Source organism: Homarus americanus, unplaced genomic scaffold, assembly GCF_018991925.1.
Source record: "Homarus americanus isolate GMGI-L3 unplaced genomic scaffold, GMGI_Hamer_2.0 scaffold52806, whole genome shotgun sequence".
NCBI classification, from domain to species: Eukaryota; Metazoa; Arthropoda; class Malacostraca; order Decapoda; family Nephropidae; genus Homarus; species Homarus americanus.
Genome location: NW_024720773.1, coordinates 10,968,996 through 10,991,926, shown reverse-complemented (window position 1 = coordinate 10,991,926; position 22,931 = coordinate 10,968,996). Strand labels below are relative to the sequence as shown.

Here is a 22,931-nt window from a genome sequence, read left to right as displayed (position 1 = left end):
TAACTTACTCCCCTAACTGATTATGAAAGGACACACACACTACAAACTAGGTCAGGGTTAATCAAGTTCAATTGCCATAATGAAAAGAAGTTTAGTGTGCCGTCTGTTATGTGAAGGTCAAGATAATTTTGGGGGCCCCTGTAACCGAGTCTTGATTCATAAATACTGACTATCTTAACTTAAGCCCTTAACTGTTGATATATGTAAGAGTGTAGTTAAGGTAGAGTCTTAGTGTTAATGTAGAGTCTCAGTATTAATGTAGAGTTTCAGTGTTAAGTTACAGTAGAGTCTCAGTGTTAAGTTACAGTAGAGTCTCAGTGTTAAGTTAAGGTAGAGTCTCAGTGTTAAGTTAAGGTAGAGTCTCAGTGTTAAGTTAAGGTAGAGTCTCAGTGTTAAGTTAAGGTAGAGTCTCAGTGTTTAGTTAAGGTAAAGTCTCAGCATAAACCTTTAACGACGACGATTTAACCCTTCCGGACTCAAATGGGTTAAATAATGCTGTTTTCAACCTTGTACTTCACTTAACCCCTGAGGCAGAATGTTCTTAAAGGCTTTAAGTTAAGGTGAGTGTGAATGAGTGCTACACAGACAGGTGAGTGTGAACGAGTGCTACACAGATGGCAATGAGATTAACTTACCATCTGGAGGAGGAATTTCAACCCAAATTATGTGTCTTTTAACGCTAATAAGATACAAGGTGTGTTAAATTAACCCGACTGGCAACTCGCAAGTCTTCAAGGTTGCTGGAAAGTCACTCTGAACTGTTTTTTTTTCTTCTTCTCCTCCTCTCTGCCGTTTAGGGTGTGTGTGTGTTAACGATAGCGTGTCAGAACCACCATAATAACAGGATCAACATTATTATTTTTTACTATATGAAGCGTAGATAGTTAGTATATTGATGGTAAATGAAGAGGAGTTTGTTACCATTGGTGATACGGGTCGCCAAGGGACGCTAAACGACGTCAACAAACGCTAGTCAGCTTTTGGATGTAAACAAACGCGTATCAGCTGAGGGCGAAAGTGGGGGTGGCAGGGGAGGAGAGGCAAGCACGTAACCATGTTCATTCTCTCCCTCCCTCTCTCCCTCTCACTCCCTTTCTCGCTCACGAATTTCCTTCTTCATTCCTCTATCACTCACGCACTTCCTCCCTCATTCACGAACTCCCCCCCTTCCCCATTCACTCACGAACACACTCCCTCCCTCCATCACTCACCCCATCCTTCACGCACTCCCTCCATCACTCCTGCATTCACTCTCCTCCCTCACCTCCTTCCAGCCATCCCTCTCTCTACCTCTCTCTTCCTCCCTCCCTATTCACTTCTCCCTCCATTCTCCAATATATCTTGGCCTTTTATGTCCACCATCTTGGCCTTTTATGTACCACCATCTTGGCTATTTTTGTATCTAATTACTGAGGTGTAACTTTCTACAGGTTTGAAGAGAAATTGACGTGACCATTTAGGGAGGTGGAGGACAGCGTTACACCCTGACCTAACCTAACCTGCTAACACGGCCAGCACTTAAGGCAGCAACTGAGCGTAAAACCTTCTCAGCTTCTACTGGCCTGGCCCTTGTTGTTATGATGAGGTGGTGATGGTCTATCTATCTATCTCTCTATCTATCTATCCCTTTTGCTCACTTTTTTACACTCTTGAATGTCGTTTATATAAAGATTGAGTGTGCGCGTGTGTGTGTGTGTGTGGTAGAAGAGAACAGTCATGCCACACGGTGACCCCCAAAGAGGGTCTCTCACCTTCGCGTCTTCACCAGACCCATGATTGGCAACACTGATACTACGTAGTAAGTTTCTCTCTCTCTCTCTTCTTTCTTTCTTTCTCTTATTTATCAATAAATTTCCCATTTTCTTTGATAAATTCTAATCGTTTTCTCTGAACAAACTAACACTACTGGACTTAAATTATGTCACAAATAACACACACACACACACACACACACACACACACACACACACACACACACACACACACATCCAGATCTAACAGAAACACACACACACTCTCTCCCACATACAGACATACAGACAAAGAGAAAGACAAACACAGAGAAAAGAAACCACTCAATCTGACCATAAAGCTCGAGAAAAATGACTTACACCCTTTTAAGACACCCTGAGCTTAAATGGACCAGTTAGATACGTTCTCATATTACCAGTTAAGAGCAAAAATTAACTTAGAAACCTTTGAGAATCCCGAGCTTATGTGAATTAATTAGATACATTCTGACATTACCAGTTAAGAGAAAAAAATAACTTGTCTTTTTTTTACTGTGACTGCCGAGTGCGTGTGTCCGAGCACAAGCAACAGTCGAGTAATGAGTGCTTGGGGTACGAAGTAACAGGGTGGCGCACAAGTGTTTTGTATCCTGTCACTGACCATCCAGGATGTTTTTTTTTTACTTTTTTTTTGTACAACACTGTCAAGGGGCTGTGGATGATGATGTTTCTGTTGTCTGTCTTTGATGTGAATTGTGGTATTTATTGTGTTTGTTTTGGTGAGGTGTTTGAGTGTTGATGTGGTTGTGTTTTTTGGGAGGAGTGACTGTTTGATATTTGTGTCTCTGTGCTGAGTGGTGTACCGACACACACACACACACATCGTTCCCTCATACTCTCTCTCTCTCTCTCTCTCTCTCTCTCTCTCTCTCTCTCTCTCTCTCTCTTACCTGTTTCACTCCCATCATTAACCTCTGTTCCTCCCCCATTACTCGCTTCCATACCTGGTTACCTGATGTTAACACCCACACCTGAATGACCGACCACACTTTCACCTGTACCTGACCTGACCTCTTGTACCACATTTGGCCCCTTGTATCACACCTGACCTGACCCCTTGTAGCACACCTGACCTGACCCCTTGTACCACACCTGATCTGACCCCCTTATACCACACCTGACCTGACCCCTTGTACCACGCCTGACCTTACCTCCTTATACCACACTTAGCCTGACCCCTTGTCCCACACCAGACCCCTTGTACCTGACCTGACCCCTTGTACCCCATCTGACCTGACCCATTGTGCAACGCCTGACCTGACCCCTTGTACCATACCTGATCTGACCCCCTTGTACCACACCTGACCTGACCCCTTGTGTTGACCTTTTCTTGGAACGCCGTGATCTGCCTCCAACACCTTCCCTGAGACTAGTTTTCAGGTCTTTCTCCTTCATCATTATCTTCTCTCCTCCTCCTGCACTTTCTTCTCTTTTATTTCCTCCTCCTCCTTCTCTCTGTCCATCTCCCACTACTCCTCCACCTTCTGCTCTTCTCTCTATCATTATTCTCCCACTCATTTTATAATAATAATAATCAACACAGAATAAAATAATTAATACAACAATACAATACAATACTAACTTATACAGTACACATTTTTATCTGTCCTCTTCCTCTTATTTTACGAAATTAGATAAATAATAATAATAAATTAATAAATACAATAATAAAATACGAAAAGTTTGTCGAGGAATTTTTTATGATAATAGTTCAGGAACTTACCGAGGATGGCGCTGTTGTCGACCCTGATGATGACGTCACGGGTGGTTTACTACTGTTGTCACGCCCTGTTGATTATAAGTTTATATTATTGTCACCGTCACTGTCACTATCACCATCACCATCAACATCATTATCACCATCATCACTTAGCAATTAATAATAAAAATGCAAATTTTAAATTGGTCCCAAAACTAAAATAAATCAATATCTATATCACTTATTTTACTTATAATCAAAATCACGTAAAGTAACTAACTCCTTCTGCAGTAAAGAACACTTTTTTACGTTCTCAGAATACGGTATTGACTCACTCACTTCACTTAACAATAACGCTTAATATTCTTACTTTAGTTAATTTTCTAAGTATTTCCAACGTATGAATTTCTCTCGTAAATATCAACAAACTTTTTTCCTCACAAATTTTCACAGTAAGAAAGTCGTAAAAGAACTTGTGAATATTATCAGAAACAAAAATCGTTCTCGGACACTAACCGGGAGTCGACCAGACGTGGATGGGTGGTACATCTTATCATTTCAGAAAATAAAAATAAATTATCAAAAATTCTATATTATTCTCCTTTCTATACACAATAATAAATAAAAACTAAAGAGAAAAAGAAGAAATTAAAATATCGGACCTTAAATATTTGATAGTTTAATGTTTAATATAATTTATAAATATTACGAGACAGCACATGCATCTTTACAAAGTCGTAAACCAGGATAAGAGGCGATAAAATATTTTCTGCCGACAATATAAAATAACTATATAACTTAATCTATTCTTATAAGTATATGTGTGTATAATAAAATTAATACTAATACTACTACTGATAATAATAATAATAATAATAAATGAAAAACAAGGAATAAATTAAGAGAAAACAGAGAACAATTCGATAGACAAAGACAAAGAATAAATAAATCAATAAACATAGAAACACAAACAAAAACGAATAACTAAAGACATACAAACGGAAGAGAATGAGAAATAAAAATAAGTTCAGCTGCACACGAGGACTGGGACAGGGATGATAAAGATAAAATCAAGGAAGTAAGAGAGGGCGCCAATAAATATGTAAATAGGGCAAGAAATGAATAGCCAGACAAAGGAACGACATGGAGAGAATTATAATAAATGGTGGGAAAGTAGGGAGAAGATGTGATAAAATGTGTCCATAGACAATATGTGATGAATTTACCTAATAATAATAATAATAATAATAATAATAAAAACAACAAAAATAATAGTAATAATAACACTAACGAAAACAACAATAATAATAATATTATTAATAATAATAATAATAATAATAATAATAATAATAATAATAACATTAATAATAATAATAATAATAATAATAATAATAATAATAATAATAATAATAATAATAACAAATAATAAAAAATGATGACATATATATATATATATATATATATATATATATATATATATATATATATATATATATATATATATATATATATTTTTTGACAATGATGATGATGATGATGATGATGATGATGATGATAATGATGATGATGATAATGATGATTATGATAATGATAATGATGATGATAATAATGATGATAATGATAATAATTATAATGATAATGATGATGATAATGATAATGATGATGATAATGATGATGATGCCCCGACTGTTACGCCTGGTGTCACATTAATCATTCAGGAGGAAGACAGAACCAAGGAACACATCTGACAGGAGCAGCCAAGGACACCTCTACCCTGCCCTGCCTTCTTCCTTACCGTGGAGCCCAAGGATCTGAAGGACTCCCCCTCTCCTTCCCCCCTTCACCCTTCCCCCCTCCACCCCCCACATCTCCTCAGTCCCTAAAAGAACCTCATTTTAACCCCCTACCAGTACTACCAACCCCCTACCAGTACCCCCAACCCCCTTCCAGTATCCCCAACACACACCCCAGCCCCCACACAGCCCCCCTATATTAATAATGCACCAGGCCGCTCCTTATCTCACCTGGATCAAGTCAGGAAGACGAATAATTAAGGAGGGCAAAAAAGAGCAGGTAACAGCCTTATCACCTGTCGTCTCGTCTCCCGCTCCGTTCCGGGTTAGAATCTTTCTCTGTAGACGGCTGGTGAACGATCTTTAATAGTTAACTAGCAATTATGTAATAGGAATTACTAGCAATTATATAATAGGACTTTAATTAACTCCTCTACCTATTTGATGCTACCAGTGTTCAGAAGTCAAAGGTATCCAAAAGGATTATATATACTTAATGATTAACCAATTATATATATCGTACATTACTAATCACGGTATACCTGACTTCATATATATATGTATTTATAGGTATAGCGTGTGTATATGATCGTCACGGCAAATTAATGAAGTTGATATGGTTAGCACGCCTATAATGTGGTTGGTACCCCTACATATAAACGGCATTATATGGTTGGCACCCCTGGAGATCATTGTGTTTTGTTTACATAATACCGCCATTAAACGTTCGTGAAGCTGTATAAGGAATAGTAAGATATTTCCCCTATCAGTAAATTGTAAGCAAGTGACAGAGCGGAAATCATAAATCTCGATTCTAATTGGCCAGATGTTTCACGTAAAGGAAAACGGGGCTTCGTTCTTACCAGGTGTTCGACATTTATGGTGCAATTATCTATTTAAACATGTACCTTAAATTATGACTTCGACTTAGAACGAAACACCGTAAATCGTATATCGAATCTTTCGTTATACATATAGATAGAAGTTAACTAAATATAAGATTACTTTTAACAGTTAAATTACCCTAAAAGAGGAAAAATATTACCTCAAACTCGAACGACATGAAAGCTGGCGTAGTTACCTGTCCAAACCAATCACTATAGAAAAAAAAAACACATTCAATTACTCTAAACACCTGTGGTCACCAAATGAGCCACGTTCACTAGGAGCAGAGGCCAGGCGCTAGTTTTCACCTCGTTGTGGCCACGTTAGGACAGAAGAGATTATCGCCTTCCTAGAGACAGAGAAAAGAAAGGTATTCTCATTAATTAGATTCCGCACAGGTGCTTCTCCAGGTAACCCACAGGTGTTATACATATGGACAATCTTAATCTAGCGTCCTTGTGTTCTTATGTGTGTTCAGGTGAATAAAAAAAGAACAAGGTGAAGAGTTTAGTGGAAAAAGAACGTTTTGGTTAGGACAATAATCTGTCTCGGTAAATAACAAGAGATACAGGGTCATGAAAAAAGAAAAAGGGTCTATATTAGAATGTGGTTATATGTTTTTTCATGACCCTGTATACAAGTGATATCAGAAATATACAGAATGAGGAAATAGTGCAAAGGAGAGAGAGAGAGAGAGAGTACGATAGAAGGATAGAATGAGAGATAGAGGGAGGTAGAGCTAGAGACAGAGGAAGGGGTATGAGGTAGAAGAATAAATTGAAAGACAGATGTTTGTGAGAAAAACAGATGTGTATGTGTGTGTGTGTGTGTGTGTGTGTGTGTGTGTGTGTGTGTGTGTGTGTGTGTGTGTGTGTGTGTGTGTGTGTGTGTGTGTGTGTGTTCATTTTTCTTCTTGGTATTACTGGGACGTATCAATAAGAAGTCCTAACAAATCAAATTTCGTGGGGCAATTCCGCTGCTGTAAAACCTGGCTAATTATTCCATTAATACGAGAGAAACATCATAGTCAATTTTCTCTTAGCGGTTGTGTTGATGCACAATGCTCTCGTCTGAAAATTCTGGCAACCCATTTATTGCACCATGTCACTATCAGCCCACCACGCCACTTCGGCAGATTATTGATACTGAAACAGTTTATTTAGCCGGAAGAACATAGATACAGAGTGGATAATAATAACAATATTAACATGGGTGAGCCAGTTGAGAGCCAGAGCTCTCATGAAGGCACCTGATATATACTATACATTTATCACAAGGGAGTATACTGTTACAGTTAGTATCTTCAGTAATAGTACACGTTATACTGTAGTAACAACATATCACAATGTTACCACGGATATCACTTCGTTGACTACAGGTAAGGAACTAAGCATTTTTCTAGTGATTTTGCAATTATTTTTCTTATCATCATACACAAGAAGTAACAACCTCAGTCTGAGATTCTGAAAAATTTCATAAAAAATGGGTACATATAATACACTGAACCACCTGGCAGTTATGGAGTGTGTTGATCAATAAGAGGCGTGTCCCTCCCTTGGTGCCGGCCGGTGCTGTGGTGGACACGATACAATAGCTCCCCCTACTCACCACAACTTATTATATACACTTTATTCATTATTTGGGGATAAATATATAGTAAATGGCTTACATATGTGCACTTTTAACACTGTATTTTTCATGATCTGGGGACCTGTTACCTCTCTCAAGACTGACACCATTAAGTATAAACACCGATCCACTATATTATCTTACAGCACCAACTGGCCAAATGCTATTACCTGTATTAATTAACACTCGCTGGCCACACGTATAAGTTAATTACTGTGTATATCACCAGGTAGTATAACTTCTCATCACTTTATCTTTGGAAAAAAAATATTTTAAGTAGTAGTGGCCTGGTGGGCTTAGGGCCTCAATATGGCCCTCTCTCACCAAGCCACTCACAGTCCCTCACCACTCACCACCCTCACCACTCACCACCCCCACTTCTCATCAAGCCGTTCACCAACCTCACCACTCACCACACTCACCACCCCCACTTCTCACCACCCTCACCTCTCACCAGCACAAGGATGGTGACTACTAGAATACAACAGAAGAGGCGCCAAATGATGCACCTGGTGCAGCCTTACTTACCACAACTGCTACTGTGCCTCCGCTGTACTGTGTTGGTGATCATCTGCGCCGTCTCCGTACACCTGCTGCAGATAGTAACAGGTGAGTTGTGGGGGCTACTAAGCTGTGGGGGCTACTGTTATGGGGCTGCTGGGCTACTGGGAGGCTACTGTTGTGGGGGCTACTGTTGTGGGGGCTACTGTTGTGGGGGCTACTACTGTTGTGGGGGCTACTGTTGTGTGGACTACTGTTTTGATTTACTATAAAGGTATTACTGTTAAAAGATTCTGTTGTCTCTCTCTCTCTCTCTCTCTAATACACATCCATCCTCACTTCCAGATGCGGGCTCGAGTGTCACCCCCTGGAAACTTTTCTCTAGAGACCAGGAGACTCAAGGAAAGACTCGAGAGAACGTAGGAGTCTCCCAGAATGACCAGGAGATTGAAATGAGCGATCCTTTGTACCCAAGGATAAGTGATATGCTGTAAGTACTGAAGGAGTGAAGGAGGAGGGTGGTGAGAAGGAAGAAGAGAGGAGAGGGAGAGGGTGGGTAAGAGGGAGAGTTAGAGAGTGGAGGAGAGGGATAGAGTGGGGAGAGGGCGAAGGAGAAGGGGAGGAATAGGAAAAGAGAGATATGTGAGAGGGTGGAGAAGGAGAGGAGGGGTAGGTGTCAAGAAGAAGGTGAAGTAGAAAGAGGTGAGGGGAAATGAAAGGGAGGAAGAGGAATAGGGAGGGAAAGGTATGTGAGAGGGAGAAGAAGGAGGAAGAGGAGGAGGAAAGGGAAGAGAAGGAAAGGGTGGGTAAGGAAGGAGAGAAAGAGCTGGGAAAGGAAGAGGAGAGGTGGTGATAAAGATGAAGAAAGAAGCGTTGGATAAGAGGAAGAATTAAAATATATAAATAACATGTGTGTCTATGTCCGTAAATATATACAGAATGCCTATCTATCTATCTATCTATCTATCTATCTATCTATCTATCTATCTATCTATCTGTTTGTGTCTGTCTCTACCACACATCTACCTTATCTACCTGTCTCTATCTACCTTATCTACCTGTCTCTATCTACCTTATCTACCTGTCTCTATCTACCTTATCTACCTGTCTCTACCTGTCTCTATCTACCTGTCTCTATCTACCTTATCTACCTGTCTCTATCTACCTTATCTACCTGTCTCTATCTACCTCATCTACCTGTCTCTACCTGTCTCTACCTGTCTCTATCTACCCAGGAACGAACACATCTACTTCTCCTTCTATGACGGCCATCGTGTTTACACCAACCAGGACAGCGTGGGTGGTGGTGTGAGCCGTAAACCTCGACATAATGAACAGGAGATGTTGTACCAGGTGAGCTGTCTGTCTGTCTGACTCGTTTTGTTGGTCTCTCTCTCTCTCTCTTTAATTCTCTCACTTTATCTATCTGTATCTATCTATTTATATGTCTGTGTGTCTGAAGTTTTGTCTATCTAAAAAAATGGTTTTAAATATACCAATAAGTGTGACCAGTTTACTATTTTAATTTAGTCACTAACACCTACCTTTCTCCCCACCCTCTTTGTCCCTCACCCCTTTTCCCCATCCCTCACCACCTCCCACTCCCCTCTCACCCCTCCCACTCACCTCTTCCCCCTTCAACAGGTACACGGTGAGGCAGTTAAGTACCTGAACAAGAAGTACCCAGACAGGTACAAACCTGAACACTGTAACTCTATCAGGTATGTCCAATTGTACTCCATTTACCTGTAAGACTCTCAGGTGTGTAACTTATTTCCCTGTACCTGTAACTGTATCGCTGTAATCTCAACATACAGGTGATTAATGTAGTCTGTCTGTCTGTCAGTCTGAGTCAGTATGTAAATAGGTGAAATTTATTACTGTTGGAAAATATTCTGATTATAAAGTCAATGAGCCTTTAATTTCACGTTTACCCATGACCTCATGTGAACCTCGTTGACCTCTGACCTCTACACACACACACACACACTAGCACTGTGTCCGGTCCAGCTGTTGATCTCTGATAGGGGTAGGGGTAGGGGTGGGGGTGGGGGTGGGGGGTGGGGAGGAGTTGGGAGGGGTGAAGGGGGAAACTAATATTCGATACTGGACTCGGAATCGGACATGGAACTGGTACTTTATCTTTATCTCTATATACCGGACTCTACCGGACATATATACCCTACAGATACCGGACAGTGCCTACAGTGGGTCTTGAAGTGGACGTAACTTGCCGGAACGGGGTGGAGGAGGTGGACAGGGTGACGCTAGTGAAGGAGTTCTCACGCTCCCGAGTCGTCTACCATCACGACCATCCTCACACCACCATCAACCTCATCATGCCTCTACAGGGACGCTACACCACCCTACAGGTATACCCCTACGTGATCTCTGACCTCTTGTTGAGCAATGATCTCTGAGTTGTGACCTATGACCTTTTGCTGACTTATCTCTGAACTGTGGCCTCCAAGCCTCTAGTTGACAACTGATCTGTGATCTCTAGTTGACCTCTGACCTCCAACTTTTCATCGACAGATCTTCATGGAGAACCTGATAAACATCTTGGAGAGCGACCCCCTCCAGATGAGTCTCACGCTCGTATACTTCAAGGACGACCTCCACCAGAAAGTCCAAGAACTCCTGAAGAAGGTGGAGTCCCAGGTGCCTAACTTGAGGACACAGTTCATCCTGCTAGAGAATAAAGAGTTCTCTCGAGGTCTTGGTCTCCAGATAGGTGTAGAGGAGACCAAGCTGAAGGGGGAGGTCCTCTTCTTCTGCGATGTGGACGCCTTCTTCACCCGCACCTTCCTCACCAGGTGTCAGACTACGCCCGTCCAGAACCACCAGGTGAGGTTATTAATTACGCCACACACACACACACACACACACACAACCTAACCTAACCCACACTGTGTCTCCTCAACAGGTGTACATCCCCATGGTGTTCTCGCTGTATAACCCAGAGTTTATCTACCCACTACACAAAAGGTCCATCCCGCCGCCTCTAGAGCAGCTGCTGGTGTACGACAACTACGGCTACTGGAGGATCTGGGGCTATGGTGAGAGGGGTGCTGAGGAGAGGGGTGGTGAAGGGGAGGGAAGAAGAGAGGGGTGGGGGTAGTGATAGGGAAGAGGTGAGGGGAGGGGGAAGAAGTGGAGGGAAAAGGATGGGGCAGAGGAGTGGTGAAGAGGTGGGAGATGAGTGGGAGAGGGAAGGAGAGAGGGAAAAGGATGGGGCAGAGGAGTGGGGAGATGAGTGGGAGAGGGAAGGAGAGAGGGAAAATAATATAAGTAAATAATCTAACCCAATAACACAATTACATGTAATATAATTTATAAACAACTGTAAAATTCCCTAAAATTAAGATAAAAATTCCCCTAAAAATAAATAAAAACTTTACCTTAAAATATTTTAGGTAAATTATAAAAAAGACACCCTAAAAATATTAGTAAAAAACAACTTAAAAAAATAATAAAACTTTAAATAATTTAGGTTTATCATCGCCTTCAAAAAACACAAAAATAACATCTTTAGAAACTTAAAAAAATCTCCCTTAGAATGTCCCGTAAATGTCCCCAAAATCTCCCAAATCTCCCTAAAATTTCCCCAAATCTCCCTAAAAATCTCCCTCAGGTATGGTGTGTGTCTATAAGTCTGACTTTCTCCACGTGGGAAACTTTAACAAGTACAGGAGGGGCTGGGGAGGCGAGGACCTTCTCTTACTGCAAAAAATTGCCAGGTCACGTAATTACAAAGTGATAAGGTAAGTGTCATTAAGTGGATTGTGGTAGTAGTGGTAATAGTGGTTGTTTGTGGAAGTGGTAGTTGGATGGTTGTAGTAATTGTGGTTGTTTGGTTGGTTGTGGAAGAAATGGTGGTAGTGGTGATTGGTTGGGTGGTATTGGGTGGTGAAATGGTGGTTGTGGTGATTGGTTAGGTGGTATTGGGTGGTTGGTTGTAGTAGTTATGGCAGTAGTGGTTGCTTGGTTAGTTGTGGAAGAAATGGTGGTAGTGGTTGATTGGTTGGCTGTGATTATAAAAAAAAATTTGGTAGTGGTGGTTGATTGTGGTAGCAATTGTGGTAGTGGTGCCAAACACTATACCTCTCTCTCTCTCTCTCTCTCTCTCACCTACCTACCTTCCTCACTTAACAGGTCACTGGACCCAGGACTCTTCCACCTGTATCACCCTAAGTCCTGCCGATCAACCGACCGGTTCTACTCCTGCACGAAGGTAGGTCAAGAGGGTATCGTAAGTGAGGTTAAGGGGGGGACATCGTAAGTGAGGTGAAGGGGGGAGATCGTAAGTGAGGTCAAAGGGTATCGTAGGTGAGGTTAAGGGGGATATCATAAGTGAGGTCAAGGGGGTATCTAACAAATCTGCAAACGTTTTTTAGGAAAGTCTTCGAGGTAGTAGATAATGACGAAAATTACGATGATATTTACTTAGACTTTAGCAAAGCATTTGACAGAGTACCGCATCAGAGGCTTCTGAGAAAAAATAAGGCTCATGGTATCGAGGGGAAAGTTTTAAATTGGATAAAATCATGGCTCACCGATAGAACGCAGAGGGTCAGCGTAGATGGTGTTAAATCTGAGTGGGGCCGTGTAACCAGTGGGGTTCCCCAGGGGTCAGTACTAGGCCCACTTGTTCATAATCTACATAAACGATTTAGATACTGGGATCAGCAGTGACATAAGCAAGTTTGCGGATGACACCAAAATAGGGCGGCAATTAATTCAGGGCAGGATGCAAATGCATTACAGGAGGATCTAAATAAACTGCAGGGGTGGTCTGAAAAATGGCAAATGAAATTCAACACCAGCAAGTGCAGCGTACTTAATATTGGAAGAACAAATACTTATAATGTATACAGCCTTAACAACATCAACCTAGAGAAGTCGACTTGTGAAAGAGACCTAGGGGTACTTGTAAGCCCGGACCTACGGCCTAGAAAACAGTGCGTTAATGTTCGAAATAAGGCAAACAGAGTATTGGGTTTTATATCTAGAAGTGTAAGTAACAAGAGTGCAGAGGTCTTATTGCAACTATATCTTGCGCTAGTCAGGCCACACCTCGATTATGCGGTTCAGTTCTGGTGCCCTATTATAGAATGGATATAAATTCACTAGAGTCGGTGCAGCGAAGAATGACAAAAATGATTCCGGGACTTAGAAACCTTCCATATCAGGATAGGTTAAAGAAACTTAACTTGCATTCCCTAGAAAGACGAAGAGTGCGGGGAGATATGATAGAAGTATTTAAGTGGGTGAAAGGAATCAATAAAGGGGATATAGATAAAGTTCTTATAATATCCGAGCAGGATAGGACTCGGAGCAACGGATTCAAGTTGGATAAGTTTAGGTTTAGGAGGGAGATAGGAAGAAACTGGTTCACAAATAGGGTGGTGGACGAGTGGAACAAGCTTAGCAACTTTGTAGTAAGTGCGGGAACTCTGGAAAGTTTCAAAAGGAGACTAGATAGATTCATGGATGATAGAGAGTGGTAGTAACTCTCGACAGGAGCTGCCATGCACAGGCCAACCGGCCTATTGCAGACTCCTTATTTTCTTATGTTCTTATGTTCTTGTGTAAGTGAGGTCAAGCGGGTATCGTAGGTGAGGTTAAAGGCATCAGTGAGGTTGGGGGGTGATCGTAAGTGAGGTCAAGGGGTATCGTAAGTGAGGTCTGGGGGCATCGTAGTAGGTGACGTCAGGGATATCATAAGGTCAAGAAATTATAGGTGAGGTCAGGATATCGTAGGTGAGGTCCACACACTCATACACACAACTGGGTGCCCTCAAGGTAAACAAGGTGAGCAACGGCCCCCCCTCCCCTCTTATAACATCAAGAAGCATAGATGGATATACAGGTACATACACAGGTACTGGTAAACGATACAGGTAAAGGCACTAATTACCACCCTTGATCTACCTACTTTTAACAGACAAAGGCCTTGAACGAGGCCTCAAAAGCATCCTTGGGACTGTGGTATTTCAAGACGAATACGGAGAACGTTTCTGTATTCGGTGTGTTGGCCGAGGGACACGACCCACCCACCACACACTGGCACCACGAAGACGAAGCCGAAGACGAAGCCAGACAACACAAACACATCCTACTCATTGTTTTATTGTCGTTCGTTTTAGCTGATGTTTTTGTTATGTTTTATAGCTATAAGATAGAGGTGAAGTATTACTGTTAAGTGAATATGTAAGAGCTATATACAGGTGTGTTTTGTGTGTTAATATATTTATTCATTTAGATTTCTGTTCGTTTTATTTTTTATCATTGAAAAAGTTTGTGATAGTCTATTTAATAATATATATATTATTATGTTGTATAGTTACCAGTCAGTTAGGTATTAGGTGCGCTCATTCGACTGTCATTTGTTTCATCTATCTCACTCGACTGTCATTTGTTTCATCTATCTCACTCGACTGTCACTTGCTTCATCCATCTCATTCGACTGTCATTTGTTTCATCTATCTCACTCGACTGTCACTTGCTTCATCCATCTCATTCGATCACTTGTTTCATCTATCTCACTCGACTGTCACTTGTTTCATCCATCTCATTCGACTGTCATTTGTTTCATCTATCTCACTCGACTATCACTTGTTTCATCCATCTCATTCGACTGTCATTTGTTTCATCTATCTCACTCGACTGTCACTTGCTTCATCCATCTCATTCGACTGTCATTTGCTTCATCCGTCTCCCTCACTTTATAAATATCAGTATCCCAAACAATTCATGGCTTTAACACAGTGTGCCATGATGTAATAGGTAAACAAAAAAATTACTACAGGGTCTTGGAATTGGATCTGTTGATTGGTTAAGTCTTATCTTGATAACAGGAAGAAACATTATCGTTGCCAGAAACACCGACTTAACACTACCTATTGATAACTTGAGGAGTCCCACAAGGGGATATCCTGAGCCCCTTCTGTTTCTTGGTTATGTAAATGATTAAAATAACATACCGGTTCCCACTAAAGCTAAATGTTAAGCTATATGACGATAACAGTGCTCTTGTAGTGTCAGATAAAGATGCAAATGAGTTAGTTATCTAAGTTATCATCTGAATTGGACTCACGTAAACAATTGCTGACAGATAAACAAATTTATCTTAGAAAAAGTTAAAGAATTATTATTTTAGGAGAAAAGAGTAACGTACGTTCACCTCAGCGACATACTAATTCTTGTTTATCTGTAGAATTAATTGTAGGTATTGTAGTATTAAAAATAATTCTAGAGTAAAGTGTCTTTGTATAAATGCCAAATGTCTCTGAACTAATTCTCGTAGGAACCTTTACTCCAACTAGCAATAAGGATCTTAATGGTTTTCTGGGCCTTACTGTTTACCCTTGTCTGTATGTCTGTTCTGTCTAGGCACTTTGATAATTGGTAATCTGATAAAGGTAACATAATTACGCTGGCTTAAGATAAACACATTAAGATAAGGTAACTAGGTTGTGTTAAGGTAATTAGCGAATCAAAAGGGTAATTAGGCCTAAATTTGACCTTGACGACGTACTGTGGATGGCACTGTCTTGACCCCAGTTACTGATAGGCTTGATCTAGTGTGTGTGTGTGTGTGTGTGTGTGTTTATCTAATCTAAATCTGTGTGTTTCGTGCTTTTCACACACAAACGAAAGAAATCAGACACACAAACACTTCATGCGTACAAAAAAGACACACACACACACACACACACACACACACACACACACACACACACACCAACATCCCACACCTGCCCACTTAATCTAAATGTCAAGTTCCCAAGTAGGCCTAACAGGATGTAGGCCTAACAAGATTTTCTCTCTCTTTCTTTCCATTCCTATTTCCACCTCCCCTAAGTTTCCCCCCTCTCCATCCCTCTTTTCCCTTCCCTTTCCTCCTTTTCCCGCTTTCCCACCTCTCCTTCGGTCTTTCTCTGCCCTCTCCCCGATGCATCTCTTTGTGTATGAACCTCTGTCCTGCGTGGCAGTGAACAGTGACATTACCCATATGAATCTGACCTCTATACATTTATAGCTGTTAATGAATATGATGTATTTCTTTGTGTATGCACCTCTGTCCTGCGTGGCAGTGAGAAGTGATACACCCTCAGTGTCAAGACCTGACTGAATTACTCAGAATAGGCAAACTGTACTACAAGCTCTGCCAATAAATTTGTTAAACTAAAAAACTTCCCCCTTCCCTCTCTACCTCCCCTACTCTCTCTCTCTCCCTACCTCTTTTCCCTCTCTCCCTACCTTTTTCCCCCTCTCCCTTCCACCTCTCCCTACCTCTTCTCCCCCTCTCCCTCCCACTCTCTCCCTACCTCTTTTCCCTCTCTCCCTCCCACCCCCTCCCTACCTCTTTTCCCTCTCTCCCCACCCCACTCTCTCCTTACCCTCCTCCTCCTCTCTCCAGATAAAGTACTAGTACCTCTACCTTATATGATATAGCAACAGAGATCTTAAGATATCCCACATAGGCCTTTAGGACTCTAGATCGATATCAAGGGTAAGATAGGCCTAGGAGATTTACGATAGTTATCAGCGGTCATCAGATAGGCCTATACGACTTACGTTACATATATGGGGTCATCAGATAGGACTATGAGGCTGACATTAGATATGTGGAGTTATCAGATAGGCCTACATTCTTACTTGAGATTTTATATAACTGTTCATTTAACTGGTTACAAAAAGTATTTAATACCATATAAAATGTATCAATGCATCAGTGATGCAAAAATACAGTAGATACAGTTATTTAGGTGTGTGTGTGTGTGTGTGTGTGTGTGAAAATGAAAAGAGAGAGAGAGAGAGAGAAGGGAGAAAGAGATAGAGAAATATAATAGTACGGGTGGTAGAGGAAGTGGCACTGCTCTGTCACTGGTAGCTGGGTCATATGTTGTTGACTCCAGCTATGGTGTAGGTAGAGGCGTCAGTGGCACTGTGTGGACTCCTGACCCTTTGTGTGGCGTGACATCCTCGGGGGGGCTGAGGTAAAAGGTGAGGGGTGGGAGGTAAGAGGTGAGGGGAGGGGTGGAGGGGGTGAGGGGGTGAGGGGGATGAGGGAGAGGGGAGGTGTGAGGGGTGAGGGGTGAGGAGTGTGTGAGGGTGAGGGGATGAGAGAGGGGTAATAAAATATGTAACCGACACACTGATTGGAATGTTGGCACTTATACACAAGTCTATATGTATGAGAGATACAGAGTAACACACACTACGTGCCCTCTTGCACACTTTCTTGTTTACCCTGCAATCCTCTCTCTCTATCTCTCTCTACAACTCTCTTTTTCAGCTTTATTCTCTCCCCCCCCATCCCTTACACACACACAGACACACAGGAAATCAAGTTATCAACACAGCCAAGATATACATACATATGGACCATGTACCCTCTGACTCCTGCTACTGGAGGGGGGTGAGGGTGAGAGGGAGGGGGGAGGAAGAGAAGGAGGACCGAGAGGGACAGGGGGACAGGAGGGAGTGGAGAGGGGAAAGAGAGAGGGGAAAGAGAGGGGGGAAAGAGGAAAGTTTAGAGGAAGGAGAGAGAGAGAGAGAGAGAGAGAGAGAAGGGGGGTTCTCACTACCTCCCCTTATCTCTCACCTTACACGTGTGGTTATATGACGCACCACACACACACACACACACACACACACACACACACACACAATACACACACACATTACTACCACCTCTGGCTTCCTTTCTCTCCATTCCTCTCCCCATCTCCCCACTCCCTTTCCTGTCACCCCACTTCATCCCTCCTCTCCTCTCCCCACTGCCCCTCTCTCTCTCTCCACTGCCCCCTGACCTCTCCTCTGTCCTCTCCCCACTGCCCTTCAAGTTTCCCCACTGCCCCCTCTCGCTCTCTTCCTACTGCCCTCCCCTCTCCCCTTCCCCTCCCTACCCCCCTCTCTGCTGGGTGTGTTGCTGGGGGAAGCAGACAATCGGTGGGTCCTTGACAGCCTCTCAGTCTGCTTGTACGTCTGTCTGCTGGGGGTGGTAACGGGGTCTCTCTCTCTCTCTCTCTCTCTCTCTCTCTCTCTCTCTCTCTCTCTCTCTCTCTCTCTCTCTCTCATGCCCGTGACCTGGTGGGGGAACGATAGTTAGAACAGGATATGAGAGGTAGACGAACAGACAGACAAGCAGATACACACACACACACACACACACACACACACACACACACACACACACACACCACAACACTTATCATCTGTGTGTGTGTGTGTTTCCACTTGTTATCTCAGCTGGTATTAAAGACATCTCTCTCTTACCACCATCACTACTACCATTATTACCACCATTACTACCACTACCACCATCATTACTACCACCATCACTACTACCATTATTACCACCATTTCTACCACTACTACCACTACCACCATCATTACTACCACCATCACTACTACCACCATCACTACTACCATTACACCATCACTTTCTACACTACCCACCACCACACACCATTGCCACCATCATTCCACCACTACTAACACCAATGCACCATCACTACTACCATTACCACCCTCACTACCACTACCTACCACTACTACCATTGCCACCATCACTTCCACCTACTAACACCAATGCCACAATTTATCTCTCTCTCTCTCTCACCTAATAAGGAATAATACAGAAGAGAACGTTAAGTTGTAACTTGTTATGATAGATGCCAGTGTCTGATTCATGCTGGCAGCAGGAGGAGGAGGGAGGAGGAGAAAAGAGAAAGGGTGGAGAGAAGAAGAAGAAGGAGGAGGAGGAGGAGGAGGAGGAGGAGGAGGAGGAGGAAGGAAGGAGAAGAAAGTGTGTTGGGAAGCACTGAAGGTAGCTTGCAGGAGTGCCACCACCAGTGTCATTATGTCTGTGGCACCGTGGCACCTTATATAGTTACAGCGAGCTCAGACGTGATGCATCCGGTAAGTCAATGTTTACGATTTTGTTGTCAGTGTTGGAGTACTTGTGGTGTTGACAGTGTTGGAGTACTTGTGGTGTTGACAGTGTTGGAGTACTTGTGGTGTTGTCAGTGTTGTCAGTTGGAGTACTTGTGGTGTTGTCAGTGCCCGTGATTGTTGACAGTGTTGGGTCTTGTGGTGTTGTCAGTGTTGGAATGCTTGTGGTGTTGTCAGTGTTGGAGTGTGGGTGTTGACAGTGTTGAGTATACTTGTGGTGTTGTCAGTGTTAAGATGCTTGTGGTGTTGTCGGTGGGTACTTGTGGTGTTGTCTTGTGGTGTTGACTTAGATGTTGGAGTACTTGTGGTGTTGTCAGCGTTGGAGTACTTGGCCAGTGTTGTCAGTGTTAGATTACTTGTGGTGTTGTCGTGTTGGAGTGCTTGTGGTGTTGTCAGTGTTGGAGGGTGGTGTTGACGGTGTTGGAGTACTTGTGGTGTTGTCCACTTGTGGTGTTGTCAGCGTTAGAGTACTTGTGGTGTTGTCAGTGTTAGATACTTGTGGTGTTGTCAGTGTTGGAGTGCTTGTGGTGTTGTCAGTGTTGGAGTACTTGTGAGTCCAGCAGATTGTTGTCAGCGTTGGAGTACTTGTGGTGTTGTCAGCGTTTAGATGTGGTGTTGTCAGTGTTGGAGTACTTGTGGTGTTGTCAGTGTTGGAGTACTTGTGGTGGTGTCAGTGTTGGAGTACTTGTGGTGTTGTCAGCGTTGGAGTACTTGTGGTGTTGTCAGTGTTGGGTACTTGTGGTGTTGTCAGTGTTGGAGTACTTGTGAGTCCATCAGCAGGTTTGTGAATTGTTGTCAATGATTGAGTACTTACGAGATACAGGAACCAGGTAACATACAGGTACCAGGTAACATACAGGTACCAGGTAACATACAGGTACCAGTTAACATACTAGTACCAGTTAACATACAGGTGCCAGGTAACATACAGGTACCAGGTAACATACAGGTACCAGGTAACATACAGGTACCAGGTACCAGGTAACATACAGGTACCGTTAACATATAGGTGCCAGGTATACATACAGCACCAGTTAACATACAATACCAGTTAACATACAGGTACCAGTTAACATACAGGTACCAGGTAACATACAGGTACCAGTTAAACATACAGGTACCAGTTAACATACAGGTACCAGGTAACATACAGGTACCAGTTAACATACAGGTACCAGGTAACATATAGGTACCAGGTAACATACAGGTGCCAGGTAACATGCAGGAACCAGGTAACATACAGGAACCAGGTAACATACAGGTACCAGGTAACATACAGGTACCAGGTAACATACATGTACCAGGTAACATACAGGTACCAGATCACCTCGAACATGTCCACACACTCGTCTCGACCAATCACAAGTGTCTGTGTGTGTGTGTGTGTGTGTGTGTGTGTGTGTGTGTGTGTCAGACTGGCCGAGGCATATAAGATGGCCATTGCTTTTACCTACATTAGTGCACTGAACCGGGACAACTTGAGCAATGGTGTGCAAAATGGCGTCAAATTCATAATGTGACTCTACGTTCTATAAATAATTGATGGTGGTGACTCTACTACTACTACTACCACTACTACCACTATTACCACTACCACCATTACCACCACTATCACATCTACCACCACTATCACATTATCTACCACCACTACCACATTCCCTACCACCACAACTACCACTATTACACCCCTACCACCACTATCTTACTCCTTACTACCACCACCAGACCCTCTACCACCACTACCACACTCCCTACCACCACAACTACCACTATTACACCCTTACCACCACTATCTTACTCCTTACTACCACTACCAGACCCTCTACCACCACTACCACACTCCCTACCACCACAACTACCACTATTACACCCCTACCACCACTATCTTACTCCCTACTACCACTACCAGACCCTCTACCACCACTACCACACTCCCTGGCCAAGCATTATGTCTCTCTTCCTCTTGCCAATCAACTCACCCCCTCTCCCTCCTCTCTTCCCCCCCTCCTCTTCCTCGCCCCTCCTCCTCTTCCCCTTGGCAAGTAACCACTGATCACACAACGGTAACCATTATCTCAGAAAACTACGAGTGAATCACCTGGATTGTGGTAGTAGTGGTAGTGGTGGTGGTGGAAGTATTAGTGGTAGTGGTGGTAGTAAAAATGGAGGTGGTGGTGGTGGTGGTGGTATAATGTAGTGGTGGTGGTGGTAGAAGTATTAGTGGTGGGAAGTTAGTGGTGTGTGATGGTGGTAGTGGTGGTGGTGGTGGTGGTGGTGGTGAAGCGAATTCTGTACCCAAGGACCTTGAGCGCTTGTCCTTGACTGAGTGGGAGGGAGGGGAGGATATGAGGAGGAGGGTGGTGGTAGGGAGGAAAGGGTAGGGGGAGGATAACGGTAGGAAGAGGAGTGGCGGGGAGGGGAGGAAAGAGGAGGGGAAAAAAGTGGTGTGAAGGGGAAAATGGAAAGGGGAGTAGAGGAGTACTTGGTAAGATAGTGGTGGAGAGGATATGGGTGGGGAGGAGAGTGCTTGGGGAGATTAGTACTGGGGAGGAGAGAGAAGTGGAGTGGAGAGTGGTAAGGAGGATAGGAGGTAAGGAGGGGAGGGAGGAGGAGGGTGAGAGGAGATGGAACAAATTGAGTAATGTCCAGTGTGTCATTACTTGTAAAACAAACAAGTATACACGCACATAAGTTCACATACATAAACATAAGTTATCAGCTAAACCACACACACACACACACACAAACACACACACACACACACACACACACACACACACACACACACACACACACACACACACACATCGACTCCCAAACTTTCAAATGCAAACATGCAAAATTCTCTCTCTCTTTCTCTTTCTCTCTCAATCTCAGGGTCAGACCAAGAACTGGCGCCAAAGTGTTTTCTAAAACACACGCCAAATATTTCTCAACCTAATTTTGTATACTATCACATGATGACAATGGTGGGTGAGGGAGTGCGTGTGAGGGGGAGGAAAGGTGTGGCAAGTGAGAGAGAGAGAGAGGAGGTTGGTTTGTTTACCTGTCGTGGTAAATAATACTCACATATATTTTTCCAAGTTAATACTCTCGTTGTTTTATGTGTGATTACCTGTATGTATGTATGTATGTACGTACTTCATTTTCAGTCCATATAACACGCGGACTTTGAACATATAGTCAACGACCTCACCAGCCAGGTCTCGAACCCTCGACCTACTGAGTGGGACCAGGGAACGTTACGGACCATGCCACAAGGACACTAAAAGGTGTTCTAGACTATGTTATATATATATATATATATATATATATATATATATATATATATATATATATATATATATATATATGACTCACATATGTATGATTATCCCGAAAAATCATCATCATTATTTGTTTATTATCAATATTCTCACCCCTCACCCAGACAGACCAAGAGACAAACAAAAACTAAATGCAAGCAACCATAGCAACAGACAGACACACACACACTTCACCATGACTCAGGTGTTCATAGCTGTCACTTCGAGGTAAAAAAATAATACAAATAATGAATAAAAAAAATGGTGAATGGCCGGAGTTCATCTGTGTAATTAGTGGCCCCTCAGGCTGACATGATTAGGTCTCATTAGTGGCTGATTAATAGGGGGGTAGGAGGAGGGTGAG

The 22,931-nt window shown here is 42.7% G+C and overlaps 1 protein-coding gene across 1 annotated transcript; it reads left to right on the top strand.

The window, feature by feature from the left end:
• The first annotated feature begins 6,451 nt into the window (after nucleotides 1-6,451).
• On the top strand, nucleotides 6,452-14,563 carry LOC121861079 (chondroitin sulfate N-acetylgalactosaminyltransferase 2-like). Its single transcript, XM_042358625.1, has 11 exons — nucleotides 6,452-6,537; nucleotides 8,254-8,405; nucleotides 8,643-8,787; nucleotides 9,533-9,650; nucleotides 9,942-10,018; nucleotides 10,486-10,669; nucleotides 10,833-11,144; nucleotides 11,224-11,356; nucleotides 11,932-12,061; nucleotides 12,453-12,531; nucleotides 14,245-14,563. Exons 2-11 carry the CDS (start codon nucleotides 8,261-8,263, stop codon nucleotides 14,500-14,502), a joined length of 1,581 nt encoding a protein of 526 aa, XP_042214559.1. The 5' UTR covers nucleotides 6,452-6,537; nucleotides 8,254-8,260; the 3' UTR covers nucleotides 14,503-14,563.
• Nucleotides 14,564-22,931: the final 8,368 nt, after the last annotated feature.

Excerpts from the sequence above, each read along its gene's own strand:
- LOC121861079 (XM_042358625.1), top strand. The coding sequence starts at position 8,261 with ATGGTGACTACTAGAATACAACAGAAGAGGCGCCAAATGATGCACCTG. Across the intron at positions 8,788-9,532 it reads CCAAGGATAAGTGATATGCT|GAACGAACACATCTACTTCT; the intron begins GTAAGTACTGAA and ends CTATCTACCCAG. Across the intron at positions 10,670-10,832 it reads GACGCTACACCACCCTACAG|ATCTTCATGGAGAACCTGAT; the intron begins GTATACCCCTAC and ends TTTCATCGACAG.